This window comes from Gymnogyps californianus, chromosome 3 (assembly GCF_018139145.2).
Source record: "Gymnogyps californianus isolate 813 chromosome 3, ASM1813914v2, whole genome shotgun sequence".
NCBI lineage: Eukaryota > Metazoa > Chordata > Aves > Accipitriformes > Cathartidae > Gymnogyps > Gymnogyps californianus.
The window spans coordinates 73,375,089-73,395,533 of record NC_059473.1 but is presented as its reverse complement, the minus strand read 5'-3'; the positions used below and the strand labels follow the sequence as shown (position 1 = coordinate 73,395,533).

The 20,445-nt window shown below is 40.1% G+C and overlaps 1 protein-coding gene across 1 annotated transcript in view; it reads left to right on the top strand.

Moving 5' to 3' along the window:
* DSE (dermatan sulfate epimerase) overlaps positions 1–20,445 on the top strand; it is a 36,738-nt gene that overhangs the window by 1,865 nt on the left and 14,428 nt on the right. Inside the window, exon 3 of the mRNA XM_050892965.1 lies at positions 11,785–12,253. Within this exon, the coding sequence (XP_050748922.1) occupies positions 11,838–12,253 (416 nt within the window). The 5' untranslated portion in view covers positions 11,785–11,837. The remainder of the gene's footprint in view (positions 1–11,784; positions 12,254–20,445) is intronic.

Sequence of the window (20,445 nt, the reverse complement as noted above, 5' to 3'; positions counted from 1 at the left end):
GTTTTGTTTGAAGCATTGTGACACTTTGCATAATTTTGAATTGCCATGAAAAAAACTGAGTGCTGTTATTTAATACAAGAGCAAGAGATAAGAATAGTTTATAAACATATCTGTATCCTCTACTGTGGAGACTGCCCTCAGAAGACACTTGGTGCTGGCTTTCCACTGCATATTCATATACAATCTCTTCTAAAACCTGTTCTTCGGTCATAGAGGATATGGGTTGCAAAGGAAGAAATACATGAACTGAACAAATTTGTTGCCTGTGGTAAAAGTTGATAAATTTTGGTTGCCTAAGGGAGCTCAGTTTTTATTACAGTGTATATTAGTTGTTCTAACTAGGTATTTAGTAAATGTCCGCACCACAATGGAGAGGAAAATGTGTTTAATTACCTGGCTAAATGGTAGACGTGATTTTCATAGGTTGCTTACTGTTATAAGTAAAAAGGAGTAGCTGAAAGCTAGTTTTAGAGTGGTATCTCAGTTTTGGTACTTTCTAAAGGCTCATTCCTTTAGAAACACTGTGCTCATGAGGTCTGTGTGTACCATTTCTTTTCCTCAAGTACTATGACAGCAAGCACATAAGCTTTTTCAAAACTAAATTCAAATAAAGCCTAGATCAGCGGTGACAGAAAGTCATTCTCATCACCAGGCAGCTGTTGGGTTGTGAATGAACATAGTGAGTTTATATGCTGATGGAGAAATGGCCACATCCATCAGTACTCAGCAGTCTGAGCACTGAGAACTAGGGTTAAGTGAGGCTGTAAATGAGTCTGTAAAACTGAAGTGTCCCGTCTCTCAGAAGTGATTGCATCTAGCTAAAACTGAGTCATATTCTTAGGCTTGTGTGTGGAAACTTGCACATCTGGCACTCACAACATACTCTAGCAAGGAGCAGAAAGAAATTCAGTTACTACTGCTATTGTTCCTGGACATTTTGCAAGAAATAAAGCCTGTTTTCCCTGGTTTTTTTCTGAAGGGATTAAAAAACAATAAAGAAAGAAACAACTTTCCGTAACCATTGGTTCCTGGTTTAGACTTGGTAATCCAAGCATCTGGTGGGTGAAAGAGAATGACTTTTGTGTAGTAAGTTGTATTTAATTGGTAAATATGATATCTCAGCAGGAAGTTTGTCCTGGCTGTTTACACCTTCTTTGCTATCTCCATTCAGCTGAGGTAGATAAGAGAGCATGGTTACAGTAGTGTAGTCCCCTAAAGCTGTTAAACAGTGGTGCCAGTTTGAGTTAAAGACTGTAGCCGCATATTTATTATAAATAGGCTCAATATCTGGCGGAAAGCCCTTCCTTTGAGCTACTTTTCTATTTAGATGGGTAAGCTTTGTACCGATGTCTGTTAGCTCAGCTAAGCCCAGCTGGGATATGGTGAAGTGTGACAGAGCTGCATTAGCAAAAACCCCAAACCCTTGTGCGCTGCACTTTGGCCGGACTCGGTTATCCGCTCAGGATGGGAACAGAGCAGAGGAGGGGATTAAAGCCTGCTAGGAAAAAGGGAATTTAGCTGATGTCACCTGGGACCTTTCTCATGAACGCTTTGTCAGTAGAAGTTTAGCAGAAGTGAAGTGTTGGTAGTGGAGAGCTGACTGGAGGGGTCTGGTCATTTTGGGAATCACATGGAGGACAGAGCACTGGAAATAGTTTTTCCCGCCAGGTGCTGACATCACACTTTCATCCACTCTTGGGACACGGGCAGGTGTGAAAGCCCAGGCACAATGCAGCCATTATGTACACGGGCTGAAATTACCTTTGTTCGGTCTTTCTTTCTGGTTTTGCCCTTGCTTAAACTCACAGAGTATACAGTAGGAATCAGCAATAGTGTTGTTTAGAGCGGGCAATAGATTGTAGGGACCCTGCTTACTTGACTCAGGCAGGTATTGTATCTCAGTACCAGATAAACGTAATTTTAACGTAAGAGTTCTTTCACCACAGTTGTCCTGGTTTATGTTCTTATTTTGGCTTTTTTAATTTTTATCAGAAGTATTAAAACCTCTGAATATTTTATATAAACCTGGTATGCCCTCTTAAGTCTTCTAATCAAATGGCTGCCTAGAGTTGTTAAAGTATTTTCAAAAGTTGTTTGAAAGAATTTCTGTGGATATCACATCATTTTAAAGCCTTTTGATCAGATCCTTGCAACCATGGTGCATCACACTTTTTGCCAAAACGATCTGTCAGGTTTCAGTTCTACTGCAAGAGCCATGCCTGCACAACTCAAGGTCAGAAATGAGATTATACGATTCTAAATTTCAAAATTCACTTGTCATTTAATGGTTGTGTTGACACCTACTCATACAAATTGCTCACGCCAACTATGAGTAGCTAAATTTTGCAGGAATAATGTAGCCTTTTAACTCCATCTGCAGTTGAGGCTTCTGTCCATGAAAATGTAATTGTCACTTTTTGTTAAGGGTATTCTGCCTTTATCAAGGGTGTTCTGGGCAGCAGTGAGGACAGTAATGACCCTGAAGGAACTACAGAACAATACATTTTATTGTCTCTCCAAGGTTGTACCTTGAAAAAATCAGCTGCATCCGGATACATATATAGTATATTTATGGGGAGAGAGAGAGGAACTATATGCTATATCTAGATACATACAGAAACCGTAGATAATGAGATAACAGATGAAAGTAGCAGAGTTAACAACAGAATTGTACCAATAATAATGAACAGCATATTGATCTGCAGAGAGATGTAACTACCAGGTAGGGTGGTGCAATTTAGGTCTACAAACACAGAGGCATTTATCCTGTAGCAAACAAAAGAGTAGTTCTTCTATGTGAATACATATTTGGGGTCTACATACACACGTCATAAAATTGTGTGTAGATAATATAGAAGCAAGTGTTGATTTAAATTGCTTAGATTGCAGTCTTTTTAGTTTTGTAAGTTGACTAGCATAGGTGCCTTTGGACTTTGCTGGTGCTTCTATATGCTGTCACAATACTTTAACATAAATAATAAATAAAATTTTAATGTAGTTTTGTGTGCAAGACCGAGTCATAAACAGGATATGGAAACATAGTTAAAATGAATTTTGATCCCATAGCAACTGAAGGATGTGATGCATTTTAGAATTCCTGTCTATTAATATGATGTCCTATGGAAATGCTTTACAAATAAAAATATTTATTTGATATCTTCAGCTACTGAAGTCTGTAGATAGATACAGATATATAGAGAGCAAGAACTGGTTTTGTAAAACTCCAGTGGAAACACTTCATTCGTTTCCAACATCTTGGAGGCAATTGAATGAAGGACAATTAAAACAATAAGCAGGAAAGATTAAAACTGTTAATTATACATAGTAGAGGAGAACAACAAGCCAGGGGACTTAAAACATTTACAAGTATTTGGAAGAGTAAAGGTCAAGGCTAACAAAGAAGTATTAGTTGGAAAAGAGGATAGAAATTAAAGTCAGAAATGGAAACACTAGTCTCGGTATCAGAAGTTTCTGGTGCTGTAATCGGCCTCCTAAAAAGTGAGGGAAGCTGCATGGCATGCAGCAGTCTGAGCGGGCTGGATTAGGCACAAGGAGGAATTCAGTTTTGACAGCAGTAAAACTGGCTTTCCCCTTTTGCATGTGTGATTATTTTTTTCTGTCCTTTATTCGTGCCTCCTGGGCATTGCAATCGCCCTCTGAAGGTTTTCCAGCTCTTCCTGCGCACCGTGGTTGTACCACTCGATCCACGCAGAGACCACGCTCTTGGCTGCCTCAGATAACCTCTTCCTTCGCTCGCTTCCTCTTGCGAGGCACAGTTGCGCTTCTGGGTTGTAGGCTGCTGTCAGAGGAAACCCTGAGCGTGGTTTCTGATACCCCACACCGAAGGGTTCACAGCCTTACAGACCCCCTGAACGGGTCTACGTGCGTGGGCCAAGAAGATGCATTACTTCTTAGCAGCTGCCAAATGAATACCATTTCGCCACCCAAATTGTTACAGGCGCTTTTGTTCTGTGTTTCTGTGGTGTCTGTTACTGTCATAGTCCTAGGCCCCAAAAGTGCCCTGCATGCTGTAACAATATAATAGATGGATGGGTGGTTTGATTGACTTCTGGGACATTAATGGAGCGAACAAACGTAGTTAATACATCCTTTTGGCCTATATGAAAATTCTCAAACTGTCTTCCGTTAGTGTTAATGTCTGTGAAAACATTTCTGAAAAAAAACCCTATATTTTTAATTATCGAAATGGCCTTTTAAAAGTACTTCAGCTCAGGATAAAGTGCTGGTGCTCTAAAGGAAATCTTTCTGTGGTAGCTTATAGTTTTATGCCTTTGATGGTAAAAGTGACTGAGCTTTCATTCACTGAATGTGGATGCCTTAACAGGCATGTCTGTACTGGTTGGGAATGATAGCCTTCAGGATTCTCGATATCAAAATTACTTTCTTACTCATTCTGTACAGTGAAGTATGGAGTAAAAGATCCCAGGAAAGGTTAGGAATAGTAATGTTAGTGCAACCAAAAAATTATTGAGAACGCATTTATACGGTAGGATAAATTATAAAACAGAAGAAAATTCCAAATTCCCAGATTATGGTTTGGGCATGCAGACAATTTAAATCTTGTTTTTTGCTTGAGGCAGAGAGAAGGTTATGCATTCAGTGTGTGCGTGTGTATGCCCTGTTAATTTTTATATACAGTGGTAAAATAGACAAATAAGCTTTTAAATGAAAGGAATAAACAGATGAAACTTCCGTCACAGATACCTTACACATCCTACTGTAAACTTATAAAAATACTTTGCAGTTGCTGTCCTATCTGTAGCATGGTGGAGAATGAATGCAACTCTCCATTCTCCCAGAATGATGGTCTCACACGGCTGTGTACTGCTCTAAATAGATCCATTGAATTTTGTGTGTAGATCAAAAGACAGACACAAGTTTAAATCTTGACTGCTGACATGATGTCATATACTGGTAACTCCTATAGGAACTAGTTGTTTCTGGTTGCCTTTATGATTTTCATAGCACAGCTGTTATTCAGACATATAAGTTGATACAAAGCTTCTTTCAAGGTATTTCAGATCACTTCAGAACAAGTGCAATACTAACACCTGGGTACCTGAGCTATACTTTATTTATTGTAGATTTGACTCTGAATTATATTTGGGATTTCAGTATTTAAGCTTTTAAATACCTTTGACATTATATAATTGTGATGTAGCATATTTCTCATAGTGAAAAAATCAGAAGAAGAGATGAAGTAATGTCCCCTGGTGGTTAAGGTCGTAATAGGTATTTTTCAAGTTGTAAGCAGTAATTTTGACACCTTTCCAGCATTTTTATTGGAGAGACAGATGGTCACTGGTTTTTACCTCACTGACCAAAAGGTGGGTGGAGGAAGGACTCCCGACTGCTCTTATCTTGGGGGACAGGAGTTTCCTGCACTGGTGTCCAGCCCCGCAGCTTTGCGAGGGACTCAGCAGTACTACTTGCTGATGTGGGAACTATACAGCTTGGGACTTTGGTCAGTAGATTTATTGTGATTGTTACAGTACAAAAAATAAGTTTATAGTTTTATTGGTCCCACTCCATCTGCTGCCTAATTTTGCTGTATCAGATATGTTTCTGTGAGTCAGTAGGAACCAAATGGCAATATATATGGGAATTAGTCTCTATTGACCCTTTCACCTCTCTGTTTTCGTGGACTTACCCTGCATTTTTTTAGTACTTAAATGTCATTGGATTCAGTTAGAGGACTTAATTGCTCTCCCATTTTTAAATATGTTTGCAAAATATTTAGATCAGTGGTAAAACTGACATTGTTGGACAAAATAGCTCTCCAATTGATGTGTCATGATTTTAAAACACTACCATTTCCAACTGATTAATTCCGTTTTATAGATGCTGCTCCTCTTATCAGCAACAAAGTCAATTGCAATGTGTGTGAAAAGATTTACTAATTATTTAAGGTATTTGGACAAAGTGCCAAAAAAGAGTTCCTACAGAAGTCTGCTTTTCTCCACTGTGATCTAACCTAGCATGCCTCATGGCAAGCAGTTATGTTTTGGCAGCTGTCAGCATTAGTACAAAAAGATGCGCACCCGTCTCCATTTAATGGGAGAAGATGCCACGCACATCTCATTGCAACTTTACCTATTAGTTTCACGGTATTGGTATGGCAGCAGCTGTTGCTGGTGATTGACCATTTCTCGTTAAAATATCTATGACTCTCTTACCTGTTTTAGCATTGGGTGCTAAAATTGCTTGTTTTAGTTTTAGCACTAGTACTTTTGAATGGCTTAACAAATTGATCTTACATAATTTAAGTTGTGACAAAAGTATAGTGACACTTGTTCAACATGAAATTGAGCATTACAATTACAAGCATTACAAAAAAATGAGTAGAAAAAGTTGGCTTTCACTTTCAATAATTTGTCAAGAAGTGATGCAAAAAAATTGTGAAAGTTAAGTCCTTGCTGATTCAGAGGTCGTTGTCGAAGGTAAAAGTTTGCAGGCTGAACCTGAAGATTTACTTTTTGTCAGTATGGTGGAACAGATTTTCCATTAAATATTTGAACACAATTCTTAGCCAAACACTTGTGGAGGTAATTCAGGCAGCAATCATGAGAACTGTAGCCTTTGTGGAAAATAGGAGCCACCCAAAAGAAGATGGAAAGTTGTAAAATCTGTGAAGATAAATAGTAATTTTGAGTTTTAAACTAGTTAAAAATTATTTTTTCTTACAGCCATAGAGGTTGGATACTCAAGCTGAGTGTCAGGGCTTCTCTTACTGTCTCTGGAGGCAGCTAGGCACTTTGCAGGGGGGTTCAGAGGAAAGCCAGCATATCCATAGCAGAGATGCCAGGAGTTTGCCTGCAGCATCTCTTGAGCAATCTAGAAGAAGACAGCACGGGAGTGGGAAACCCAGCTCTCACCAAGGGTGTAACTCCATCCACCTTCTTCTGGCTGGAGACTCCTGTTCCTATTTGAGCATTAGCCTTCCCCAGGGTACACAGTGAGGCAGAGGAAGGCCCATGACCTTGATGGGTCATGCAGCGAGGTGCAGGAGGGCGCATGGCCTTGATGGGTCACGCAGTGAGGTGGAAGAGGGTGCATGACCTCGATGGGTCATGCAGTGAAGTGGAGGAGGGTCCATGACCTCAGCGAGTGTAGGCAAGAGCTGTGCGCTGTGACAGGCACTCCTGGTATGACTGAGTGGGCAGGTCTGACTTGTTCATGTCTCAGCCCTGGGCTCTGGGAAGCTCTTTCATTCAGAAACCTGAGTAATCTGTGGTGTTGCAATGCCTCCAGTTCGTGGACGTCTTAGTCACCAGAAATCCCACCTTTTCTGTTCCTGGCTGTAGATGTTGAGATACTCATGTCAGAGGTGAGTCATGGACTAGTGTTGGAGATGCTAGCAGAGACATCTGCAATTTCTGCTTTTTAAGAAGTGATACAAGTGTTGTCCCAGCAAAAAGCATCCACAAAGCATAGTGGCTCTTCAGAACTGATACTGCAGAAAGCCACGATTCTTTACATGCTTTTATTTTTGTAATGATCCACAAGAAGGTCAGATTGCTTCAAGGATAGCTGTGCCAGCTCATGGTCCTAATGGTGCTGTCGTTTCCTCACCCCCCTCTGCTGCCCCTCTCCCACTCCTCTGCTCTCACTGCTGGAGCAGCCTTTCTGTGCACAAGTGGCAGGGGTAAACAGGGCCTCTCTTTTCCTTTAAAGAGTCTGTCAAACCAAGTTTATTTGGTGAACTTATTTGTATAAACCAATGTCCAGTTCAGTTACTGGCATCAGTTTTACAATACTTTTATTTTTTGCTGCAGTTGAACATGTAATCATCGATGCAGATGGGGAGAACTGAAATAGTTAAGATTTCGTCTGTTTTTTCTAGAATAATTGATGTTCTTTACTGTTTGTTTCTGCTGGCAACGGAGTGGAAATCATGGCAAATGCTCTTTCAATCTAGGACTAAGTGACAATCTTTTCAAAGCACATTGTGTATTAGCATTTTCTTCCATGGGCAAGCATCCTTCACTCTCCTTTTAATTTTTAATACTTTATCAGGTCATGGTTTCCAAACTGAATAAAACCCTCTCATTTTCGGAAAAGGTTGAGTTGCTTGGTAAAGTTTTTCTTGGACAATGTGGCTGGTAGTGATGTAGTGTAATGTGAGAGTAAGAAATTCTTTTAACTTTAAAAAATGGTATTGTGACTGCAATTTAAGTGATCAGAAGGCCTAAGCTCCTATTCTTTTGAGCCCTGTGAATCAAACAAACTTGTAGCAGGTTCACTTACAACTGGTAGGTTGGAGCTTATGCGGCCAGTTGTCTATACATGTCTGGCTTTGCCTAAGCTATACGGATAATCAAGGTTCATATGTGTGTCTTTGAACATGTGTTTCTTTAGCTTTCGGTATGCAAGTAAGTTAACTAAGGAAACCTCAAAGTATAGAGTTCAACACAGTTGAATATGCGTTCTGCTTCAGTGTCTTTGACTTGGTGGGCTTTTTTCCCCCCAGGTACATTTATACCATTGTAATGAATTCTAAATAGTCCCTAAGTGTTACTGGTTTTGGTCACCTTCTTCTGAAGGTGCTTTGATTCTTTTGCAACCACCTGATAATTTTTGAAGTGGTTTTATATATATCTTATCAGTGTAGTTTCTAAACAGCTACTGAACTGAGGAATGGTGTTCATGCCCGTTAGCCCTACGAAGGTACCTGGATGAATCAGTAAGGCAGTGAAGTGTGTGGTCAGGTCTGGTCCTCGTCAGCGAAGTGCTTGATGGTGTGCGTGGCTGAAGACAGTTCTTCCGTTTGAAATCCCTGCGGAGGTGGTTTGTCATGGCTGTATCCAGAACTATCCAGTTTGTATTTCCTCACTATCTAGGTGATAGTTTTTATTGCAAATCCACATGTTTATTCTATTTGGAGCTTTGTGATTGTTTTCATTATTACTTTTGCTGGTCCTGCTTTTAAGGACATCACAGATGAGAAAACGTGGAACATCTGTCTCTCCTTGCTCTCTGTAGCACGGTTTGAGCCGTAGTCATGCCATCCTGGGGCCTCACGTGGGTGATTCTCTCCACGTGGTTGTGGTTGGTGCCTCCACAGAGGTTTGCGTGGAAAGGAAGGTGGACACCTTTCTAGCTGCCTCCTTCCCTCCACCAGCCACACCAGGTTGAGCCCCGCAAAGTTATGCGACAAGGCTCACTGGCCTTACCAAATCATGGCTGCCATGGGTTATTGTCTTCATATCATAGGAAGGACGTCAGTGTGATTTAACCAAGAATAAATAAGAATGACTTTGTAGTCCTGCTTTCGTCACTGCTTATTGACTTTCTTCCAGATCTTGACTCTGAATATGCTGCCTATGAATATACGATAGATCGATTTTTCCGGTGATGCTGTTGTTAATCTAAACAATGTGGTATGGTGGTTGCTTCTCATGTACAAGGTGAAAAAAGGGTTTACCTTCTCTATTAAATACACACATGCATGAGGGGAGAAAATGAGGGAGGTTATTGAATTCTTAAAAGATGGACTATGAATTTTAGACAACGCTGGAAGTGTTTGATGATGGTGAAATGCTGGGAGATGTGTGTCCAGATTTACAAAGAAGGAGTTCTGGGAAACCTTACTGTATGCTTCCTTCTCTGGTCAGAAAGACCCTCGTTTAGGGAACTCTTAAAACCATCCCTAAATTTGTGTATGTGCTTAATTCTCATTGATGTGCAGAAGTACTTACAGAAATCAAACCAAGGAGAAGAATGCATGAAGTCCTTACTGCTAGCTGGGATTTTTTTCTGATTGTGTAAGCCAGGAAACTTTTTCTGTGATGATCATACATTGAAAGAAGTTACAGGCATTTCTTGCCTTTTTTCAGGGTTGTTTTTTTTTTTTTAGATTCTTTCCTCTGCTTCCAGTTCTAAAGGATCATAGAGGCTTTAAAAAAACTATGGTGGGTTTTTTTAATTATGAAAAAGCAGGTTTTTTTCAACAGTTAAAAAAATGACATCATGTTTCAAACATAATGTACTGGTTTGGCTGGTTTTTACCTCCTTCCTTTCAAAATATACTGTTGTATGGTTTCCTTATTTATAGATGAGAATAGGAGTAGACTTGAGTATGTTTGGATAAACTACGGTGCATGCTTCTTTGTATGTGTGTATGTGGTGAGAGACTATGTAGATATAGTAAAAGTATTACCAAATAAACCTCCCTGTGATCTGCATAATGTGTCCTGTAATGACTGGTTTACATCCACAAAAGGGCAAAACTTACTTGCAAAATGCATTAAAATACTATGAAAGTGTCATCTTCCATTATGCTCTGTTAAAGCAATTATGCTACACACTGTAATATATAAATGTAGGCAGTTACAGGGTGCAATATTATTTTTACCCTAGGCAGGAATGCACAAGAAAAGATGTACTTCTTGGCCAAAGATGCTTGCTCCCAAATTAATTTTAGGAGCTGAATGCAAGCACCTACAGGGTCTATGTAGCCAGTAGTCATGGAGGGACCCAGGCTATCAAGGTTGTCTCGTTGTCTATGCACATAATAATGACATTGTTGAATCAGGATGTGGGTCTCTAAATAAGGTTTTAGCGGCCTAAGCTTCTGTTAGAAAATTTTGGCATCTGTACGTAGGGAGCTGTGGGGAGAAATAAAAGGTTGCTTTGTACTTCAGCTTCTTACACGTTTTACGACTGAATCCTATGAAATAGGTTTTCCATGGAAAAAAACATTTCATATTTGTTTTTAGGTTTTCTTTCCTTCTGTCTATTTCTCCTTTTAATAATTGAAAACTACTGTTCATTATTTACATAAAACTGTCTCTCTTAGGTCTGCTTTCTGTAACCTTTCCCCTCGGAAGAATTCTAGGAATTTGCTGGCTTTCCTCAGGGGGATCCTGGCCATGTTTTAGCTGAGACTTCAGGCTAGATAGTTGGTAATTTTTACGAAGTAACTTACTATGTTTAAATACTTGCATTTAACCTCTGCATAGATTTGCCATTTGAGCACATTTTGAGAAGTCATGTATGTAGGAAAATATGCACTTTAATTCAACGTTCAGCCTTCTTGGTAGCTGGCAGTAAATCTCCACATGCAAAATGGAGAGCCCCTTAGCAAAATCATCATCATAATAATAATGCAAAAACCCTAAATGCCCTGAAGGCAAGATATTTCAGCTGTTTTTGTAAGTGTCTGCCGCTTTCTCTTTCTCTTTTTTCTTTCTGACTTGTTCTTTTTTTTTCTTTTTTTTTTTTTTTTTTTTTGAAAACGAGGACGTGTCAGAACCGGCAGCCTCAACCGCAGTATAAAATGACCCCGGCGCAAACCTCCAGCATTCTTCATCCTTCCCTCTCCAGCTGCTAACATCAGCCAAGGCAGCACGCAGGCTTGGCTGCCGCCAGCACAAGCTCCCTAGCTCTCCCCCTTCCTCCTCCCCTCCCGCCCTTCTCTGCTTGCCAGTACAGTCAGCACTGCTGCATATTAGGCACCGTTGCAATTATTTGAATTCTCGAGTACAAGAGCTGTCAGTGTGTTCCTTCGCCTCGTATCAGCTACTAGAGGGAAAGATGCGGGAGGGAGGGGCTTTCTTGAAAGCGTACAGGTTTTTCTTTAGGATGAATTGTTCAGTAGGTATTTTGTCTGAAGTATTCATATAGAAATGATTTGAAAGCCACCTGGACAATACATGGGGTTCTTTAAGTCGAGATGGAATCGTATTTCCTAGAGAGCATCCTGAATTATAGTATCTCACGGATTCATTTTCTAACTCTCTCTTTCACGTCCATCTGCCATAGGATATTTCAAAGATGGTTTGGCTGCCATTGAGACTTGGAGGTCTGATGCCACAATGAGGACTCACACACGGGGAGCCCCAAGTGTGTTTTTCATACACGTGGTTTGCTTCGCCTTTGCCTACGGCGCCAGGGAGGACCCAGACGCGATGGTTCCTTTTGTCAATGCCAACTACGACAGCTACCCCATGCTCTACTTCTCCAAAGGGGACATGGAGGCTCTGCGTCTCCAGGCCACCACCACGCATCAGCACATTGCGGCTCGTCTGATTGAGGCAGTGCAAACGATGCTGTCAAATCCCCTGGAGTACCTTCCTCCCTGGGACCCGAAGGAGTTCAGCGCTCGGTGGAATGAAATTTATGGCAACAACCTCGGGGCCCTGGCGATGTTCTGTGTGCTCTACCCTGAAAACATCGAGGCCATCAACATGGCCAAGGATTACATGGAGAGGATGGCGGCTCAGCCTAGTTGGTAGATTTTTGTCTTTTTTTTTTTAAGTTGTTATTACTGTATAAACTGCTTGCAGTTGGAGGAGTGAGTGGATGAGTGAATTGCTTAAATTATTTCAGTTGTTCTAACATTCACTTTAATAGTAACTAACTTGCTGAATGCATTTGCCCTCATCTGGACCAGCAGTGACATACAGCTTTTCACCTTCTCTGGACTTACCCTGTTGTAAATTAATGCCGAAAGAAGGAGCATGACCCTTTGTGTACCATCCTAATTGCTGTAAAGCAAAAAAAAAAAAAAAAAAAAAAAAAAAAAAAAAAAAAAAAAAAATCCAAAGCCGCTCCCAATCAGAAAGCAGGGTTTCACATCTGATTTGTGGTGAGAAGTGCTAAAAGTATTTTTTTAATCTCTTTTTTTCCAGACTTGTAGATAACTTTTGGGTAATTCTTCCTTAGGAAGAATTCAGGAAAGGGGGACCTATGAAAAAGGTATAATTAGGTGTAGGTAAAAATGAGAGTCTTGAATTTCTGCAGTCTGCTCTAACATCTGTCTGAGCTTCAGTTCAGACTTGCAGCTCCACTTGGCTGTACGGTTCTTGGGCCTCTCAGTAACACATACTAGGACATGATAAAGATAGTTGTCCATCTGATTACTGGAACTGCCTGAGTAACTGGCATTTTGATGACCACCTCCTGGATTAACTTCACCTGGATGTGAGTTGTCATCCACAAGTTACTCTGTCCTTGCTGTGCCACACTCTTTCTATGGGGACAGAAGTTAATGTTCTCACTGTACGAGTGAGTCTAGCAATTGGGACCCCAAGGTCTCTCTCCTTCTCCTCATGTTCCTTTTTCATACCCACCAGCAATTTCTGTCCCTTTTTTTCTCAGGCAGACACATTTCCCCTATCCCCTTGCAGCAGTTGCCGCTTGGTACACCTTGCAGACTGTGGTCCAGGGTTGCTGCCACTGTGAGGAGGTCAGAGGATGGAAACATGGGCTTTGCCAGGACAGTGGCTTCTGCCCAGGGGCAGCAAGCTGGAGCTGCAATGGGGCACCGCTCTCCTCTGTTGCAGCTGCTGTCCTACAGCTCCGTGGTAGAAGCAGCTCAGCAGAAGTCTGTGTCAGGTTTCAAGTCAGCACAGGTAGAAGCATTGGCTATTCAAGCAGTATTCATTGCTCAAACTACTATTCCTTAGCTTCTTTGGGTTAAGACCAGCTAGTAGTGTCCTACAAATGGCATCCATCCATGGACTGTCATTGGAATTATGCTGGATTTGAGCTAGCATAACTTGGGATCCATATCCTTCTGATGGGCATGATTTAAAAGGCATTACAGTGTTGGGGTTCCCCTATACCAAGTATTAAAGTGGCGAATGTCACAGAAATGCAGGAACTAGAACAAAAGAAGTGGTGGGAGAGGGAAGGGACACACTGGGCTTAATGGCTTGCATGTCACAGAAGAGAGGACACATGGGAGTTGGGAAGAAAAATATTGGTACAACAGGATGGTGGTAATTTCCAAAGTCTTCTGCTGAAGCATAGCAATACAAAGCTTCAGTCTTACTTACCTCCAGAGGCAGTTTCTCCTGGAACACTGGCAGAAGGATAGAGCCGTACAGAGGTGAATCCAAGGACATGTAACCATCTCCAACAGGACCTTTGGACTGCTCCAAAGTCAACACCTTCCTCCTTAGTTTCATTGTTTGCCCTCTTTCTTAACTTGCTTTGGGTAGTGTAAACACATTGTTACATGGTCATCTGTTTTAGTGGAATAAGAAAGAGGAGCAAGTAATATTTTGAGTAGTGGAACTTACTTGTGTCTGTCTTTCTCAGTTTCCTATGTCTCACTGTCTCAACAACCTCATTTCAGTTCCTTGTGTCCTGTGATTCCTGCTCTGGATTGATTGTAGTTCCTCTGTCCCTTGCCATAATGCTCTCCTCTGTCCCAGCTGACCAGATACCAATCAGAACTGAGCAGATATCCTATTTCCACTTGGCTTTGATGATACTTACCTCCCCCAAACTACTGTTTTTCTCAAGCAAGTATTGTGCGTTACCTCGGTGAAAGGGAAGACATGCTTTTCCCATCTTTCCCTTCTGATGTAGACATGTCATTCAGCAAACAGTCAAGGTTTAGCCAGGGTTCTCCGCTTTGCAAAAGAAGCAGGTGCAATGTGCTTAGTAAGGGAAGTACAGAAGGAGGAAATCAGAAACATAGGCAATAGGGCTGGGGTGAGCTGCCCTTTGTACAACCTCCAAGTGGCCAGTTTTTCAAATGCTGCGACAGAAACATGGATCTGGTTTCCTTTGTTTTTTTTTTTCCCCCCTGAGAACTTATGGCTGAATGCTGTCAACATGGAGTTCACAGTATAGCTCCGTCAGTGATGGCAGTAATATAGATCCCTGTCCCTTGTCCAACAGTGGTTGTCAGGAAATTGTAGGAATGTAACATCTCTGAGGCATGTACTGCTCTGTCTGGCTTTGCTCAAATAGGTCAGCAGGTTCAGAAGCTGAAGGAGTGGACAGACAGATTATGTACATCTGTTTTTCCTAAGAAACTAAACTAAAAAGTGCCAGAAAACCTGTTACTGCATACCCTTCTCCACTTAGGGTAAGACTAGGAGAACAAACATGGCAAACAGGAGAGTTGTGGCCTAAGTGCTACTAACCGGCATTTGGATGTTATGGCATCTAAAGCACTGCCTAAGACTGTACATGAACTGTTCTGGCAATGTCACAGTCTATTTAGGCATGTTTAGTTTCCCTCAGACTTTGGGGAAAATATTCGGGGTGAAATACATTATGAATGTTATCCTTATTAAATAATTTGAGGGCACACGTGTTCTGATCAGGAGGGTGGAAAGAAGGAGCGGTTTTGATGTTGCCCAAGTTTGGAGCCTTGAATGTTAGGAGACTCATCTGCCAGAACTCCTTATGTCATCAGTAAAGAGGGCTTGTCTGGAGAGGTATCAGTAAGATAAGTAAATCAGAGGAACTCTTCTCTACCTAGACTTCCTCTATAATGTAGGTGCCTAGACTGCCGTGTAAATTACCCAAAAAATGCCTTTTTATCACTGACAGACTGATCAACGTGTGTTTGCGAAGTTAAATCTGGTAGTCATATAGATTCGTGTTGGCAGCTTGATTCTTTCAACAGTATAATCTGGATTTCTTTTGACTTCTGCTGACATGGCATTGACTCTAAAATAGCTCTAGAATTAAAAAAAAAAAAAAAATCCAGTTGGATGAGTTTCCTCTAATTTTTGTGGCGATATTAAATAAAATTTAAGCCTTACCAGAAAACAAAAGTGTATTTTGGCAGTATGTGCAGTAATTGGATAAAATAAATATAATTTAAAATGTCACTGGTTATTTGTCCCAGAATGTCAGGAGATTAAGGAGACTGACATTTTAAGTTTCATCTTTACATTAGCGAGAATCCTCAATAGTCCAAATATGGTTCAATATCTCACGATACAATTATGAGAAAGTCTACTGGTAATTGATACATGCATGGAAGGGGGATGTAATTAAGGACTTTTGTCTTTTCTTATCTGTTGCAATAGTCATTTTATATAAAGTACACCCTTAATTGAGTTCCCATTCATGTAGACTAACAGAGGTTGAGCCGTTTGTCATAACAACTGATGTTGATAGGCATGCTGCTCGTAACAGAGCATCCGTAATTGCTACATCCTGGAGTAGGTTTACATTTTAAAACAAACAAAGGGGCAATGGCTAATAGCTAACTATAACAGTCACTCAAAATAATATGGGAACGGACAATGTTTTGGAGACTAGCAAGAGCAGGGAAACGTAGTGCATTAATATTTCAATAAAAATAGATGAACTTTAATGGTTTTGCCTGTAAAAATTAAAAGCTGGTGTTAAATAACGCTCTTGGTTTTCCTAGGATTTGCTATCTTGATGCTGCCTAAAATCTTAGGAACGTTTGTCCTTGTATTTAAGCCATACTATCTTATTTTACAGAGAACAGAGGATATAGATGCGTTTTCTGGCATTTTATCTCTGACTGGTCCCTAGAGCACTCCCCACCAGAAGTGCGTTTTTGGCCGAGGGGATCTGTACTCGTGATTCTTTCCATATGCCGCCTCGGCCCGTTCCTGCACTGAGCGGAGTGATGTAATCGGAGTCACACAGCATGCAGAAATAAGAGTCCAGTCAGAGTCAGATTCTGTGTTTTGGACAAAGCAGTGAAAAACTCTCTTCTTTACTAAGCCCGCCTTATAAACAAATGCCTTAGAAGTTCACAAATTCTGCGCCCTTCTTACAGCAGGAGAGACGTCCCCATTTGCAATTGCCAGACAAGAGATTTCTGTACTCTTTTTTTTTTTTTTGCACATAGTTGACGCACTGTTTTTAAAGACAAGTATGTTACCAATGTGCAGTAAGGTGTGGGATTTGACAGTAAGTCTGGCTCTGTGGGTTTCATAGGGGAGATAATTACTGTTGAGCACATGCAAACATTCCAAGGAAATAGCAGCGAGTGAGGAGACGCTAATGGGAGGCTTCGGCATAACAAATCTGTGACCTTTCTGCTATTTCTTATTAACCAGCAATCCTATAGCCTTCTGTTAGTCCCTGTTCATTAAAAGTGTTGGAGCATGCTATAGGACCGTTGCTGTTAGTATCCAGATAGTGCTCAGTGTTGAACAATATGGATTACAAAGTAAAAATACATAAATATAAATAATTAAATGTGTAGATGAATGTATAACTAAAATAAATTCGCATGTGCCAAGTTGAAATAAAGCGAGTCTCTGTGCTGACACCACAAATTTAGAACATCTGTTTGACTCCCAATAATCAACCAGCAGTCACATTCAAAGAAAACTTAGGAGGGTTTTATAAGACTGCGGCACAGAAGTTAGTATAAAAGAAGCTTGGGGGATGCTGACATAGTCTCCTACAGGGAGGAAGAAAAAGAAAAGGAAGGGTAGGAGGATGAATTTGGTATCTGGAATATATATTATGTTAGTAAGTGAAATATCAAACCCTCATGCTGTTTTTATCTTTTTCATATGTAGCATTTAAAAATAGAAATTGTGCATGACTGAAATTAAATGGCTAGCTGGATTTTGAACAGTTTCTTTTATACCTTCTTTTTTAATTGATAGGATCTCTAGGAGATAAATTGGCGCTGAAGTTCTGTGGTAGCTACAGGGAGCTCACTTTGTGGCATAGCTGGTATAAAAATTTGCTACAAGAGCTAGGGGTAGTCTGCTGAAATAATAACATAACTAAATTTCTGTGTCTGCTTAATATGGCACTGAGAACTACTAAAACAGACCCAGTTCTTGTTTATTAATGTGTCAACACAGAAGGATCATGATTGATACTAAGAGTGAGCCCAGTGTGAAAAGGACTCTCTTGTGATCAAAGCCAAAAACGGGAGAAGAGAATCTGAAAGAAGCTTTTGAAGTGGCAGAACGATGATTATAGACCTATGGGGAAACAGAGAAAGAGGATAGAGAGTAGATGAAGGTTTCCAAAGGAGTAAAGTTTTAGTTGCCTCCTCAACACCTAAGCAGTACAACCCTACTTTTATAGTAAGCTCTTAAAACTTCTGAAAAATGTTGTCTGTATGTTGGGGTTTTTTTCCATATTGATATGAACGTAGCCCTTTACATTTAACCACCCCTTTGCCTGTCTCCTGTGAACTGAGCTGCAATGAACAAGAGTACATCAGAGTGGCTGCTGCTGAAACACGACTGGTGAAGAGATAGGGGGAAACTTGTCATGTTTTACCTTAGACACCGGAAATATAAATCATCAATTTTTCAAGGATGTTTTTTATTTTTAACATTTTTGATTTTGCAAATGACCGAGCACTTAGGTTGTGCAGATAATGGGATTTTTGTTTTGGCAGCCAACCAGAAAAACGTGGAAAGGGTGAAAGCTGAGAGGTTGTTTTGGATGAAACAGATTTTTTAAGGATTCTTCTTTTTTCTTTCAAAAACAAAAATTGGAAGATATTGTTCCATTAGTGAAGAAAATATTCCATTTGAGCACAAGAAAATATTTTGTTTTGGAGGCTTTGTAAGAAAAATACTGAAAATTGAGTCTAGTTTATAAAATAAATGTTGGTGGTCTCATTCCCCTTGGTAGGTATACTCCTTCTTGGTATGTATACTCCCTCTGGTCACAGAACAGTATTTCTTTCCTTTGCCTGACGGGAGGTTTAAAGCTGTATCTCCTTCCCCCAGAAGTGGGTCAGAACAATAGCAAGGGTCTGTGGAGTGCCAGGGCATTGCTATTGGCATTGGGAAGAGTGTACAATTATGCAATCGATCAAGAGGTCAGTTGGCCCCATTACATGCCACATTTGCATCCACACTTGACATTTAATGTGCCTTAAACTCAACCATGCTGTTAGCTAGCTACCACATCTAGGATAGACTGCATGGAAATGCACTAGAGGGCTGTCCTTGAACTAATTTTCAGCTGTAAGCCTTTAGAAAAGAGCCCTGACTCGTTTCCTTTGCATCCACCTAGTGAGAGTGGGGGGGTCAGTACTGAGGAGGGAGGACTGGCATGCTTCCTTCAGTCATTAGCTTAATCTGCCCTCAACCTCCAAGAGTTATTCTGCAGTAATTTGTCATGGGAAAGTTTGGAGCATTAAACTTAAGGATGTAGATTACTCATGTAATATATGTGTCAGGATGTGCTTAATGCTTCATTTTGCATGCAGTGATGCCATATTACTTATTGACATAGAGAATCAGAATCTAGAAATCAGATCTCACACTGCCTGGAAGGGTATTCTACTTCTCAAGTTAGAGAGTGTTATTTTCCTATTTACTTCGTTTTGTTTTTAAGAACTGCATACAAAGTGAAGGAAAGGTGATTCCAAACATCGCACAGGCCATGATGAGGGAACTCACTTAAGCAGGAGAGTTTGATTTAAATCCTGCCTTGAACTGGGCAGACAGTAGTTTTTCCCTCTTGGCTTACATTTCTTACAGAAATGCTAATAATTCTGGTTTCAGTAAGGAAGTAGTTAGTAGAGAGAAATGAGGGGAAAATACAGAAAACAATTTCTACTGAGAGAAAAGGACGTTAGTAGCATTAGGAATGTTGTCAAGAAATGGAGAGGTTGTGGTAATCTTAGCCCAATTTTTCTTGTTGTTTTTGTTGTTGTTGATACTGATTTTTACTTCCCATCCAAAATTTTATACAATTGGTATACTTATTTAGAGCAAGGAATTGCATTTAATGCAGGTGGTATGTACACTCTTAGCCTTGGACAATGCAGTGCATGCATGATGGTTCTTGACATCATAAATTGATGACTGAAGAACCGAGTCTTAACCCCCCCTTTAGATTCATTGTTCATCGTAGAACATGGCAAATCTAAAACAGATAACCACGTTGCACCGTGCTAAAATTCTCAATACGTGTAGGAAAACCATACTACTTACCCATAATACGAACTTCATCCATGATCTCTTTATTTCTCCAGTCTCTTCATGGAGGATTTATATCAAACTCTAAATGTTTAAAATAAAGTAACAAAAATATTTTATATGACACAGATGAAGAGAACTTAAAAGAACACCTCAGGCATGTATTTGTTCTGTGCCATTCACAGAATTTGTCCAGACAGCAGTTCTTTGTGCAGAACGATGCATATGGCTTTGGATGCTTGTGGAGTTTGATCATTAGGCAGCAAACCTGTTCAGCACTTTTTGTTCTTTTATAAACAGTCTCAAGTTTCCAGATAGGCACCTCTTCCAAATACAGGTATAGGTATATAAGTGTAAAAAAAAAAAAAAAAATTTTTTTTTTTTTTTTTGTACTATTGGTAGGGATGCATTTATGGTTTAGCTGTTATTTTAAAATATGTTTTAAAATTTTTGGAACGGTTACCTTTGCTAAAAGTGCTTATATTTGCAACTAAGTAGTTGCTCTATACTAAAGAATCCTTTATAGATATTTTTATTTACTTTGGATTTTTTTTTGTAACATCTGATACCTTTAAAAGACGAAAGAGGCTAATGCAGCATTGAGGTAGAAGTTACTTGCTGTCTGCAGACACAGTTAATTGCTAAGCAGAGGTTCATACTATCCGATGTTAAGTTTTACTCCTGAGAGGCTTAGAAAATAGCTGTTTTCCAGTGCAAAGCATTGGCATGTTTTTACCTATCTTTATTTGTATAAATACACACAACTTTTCTTTAACATTTCAGA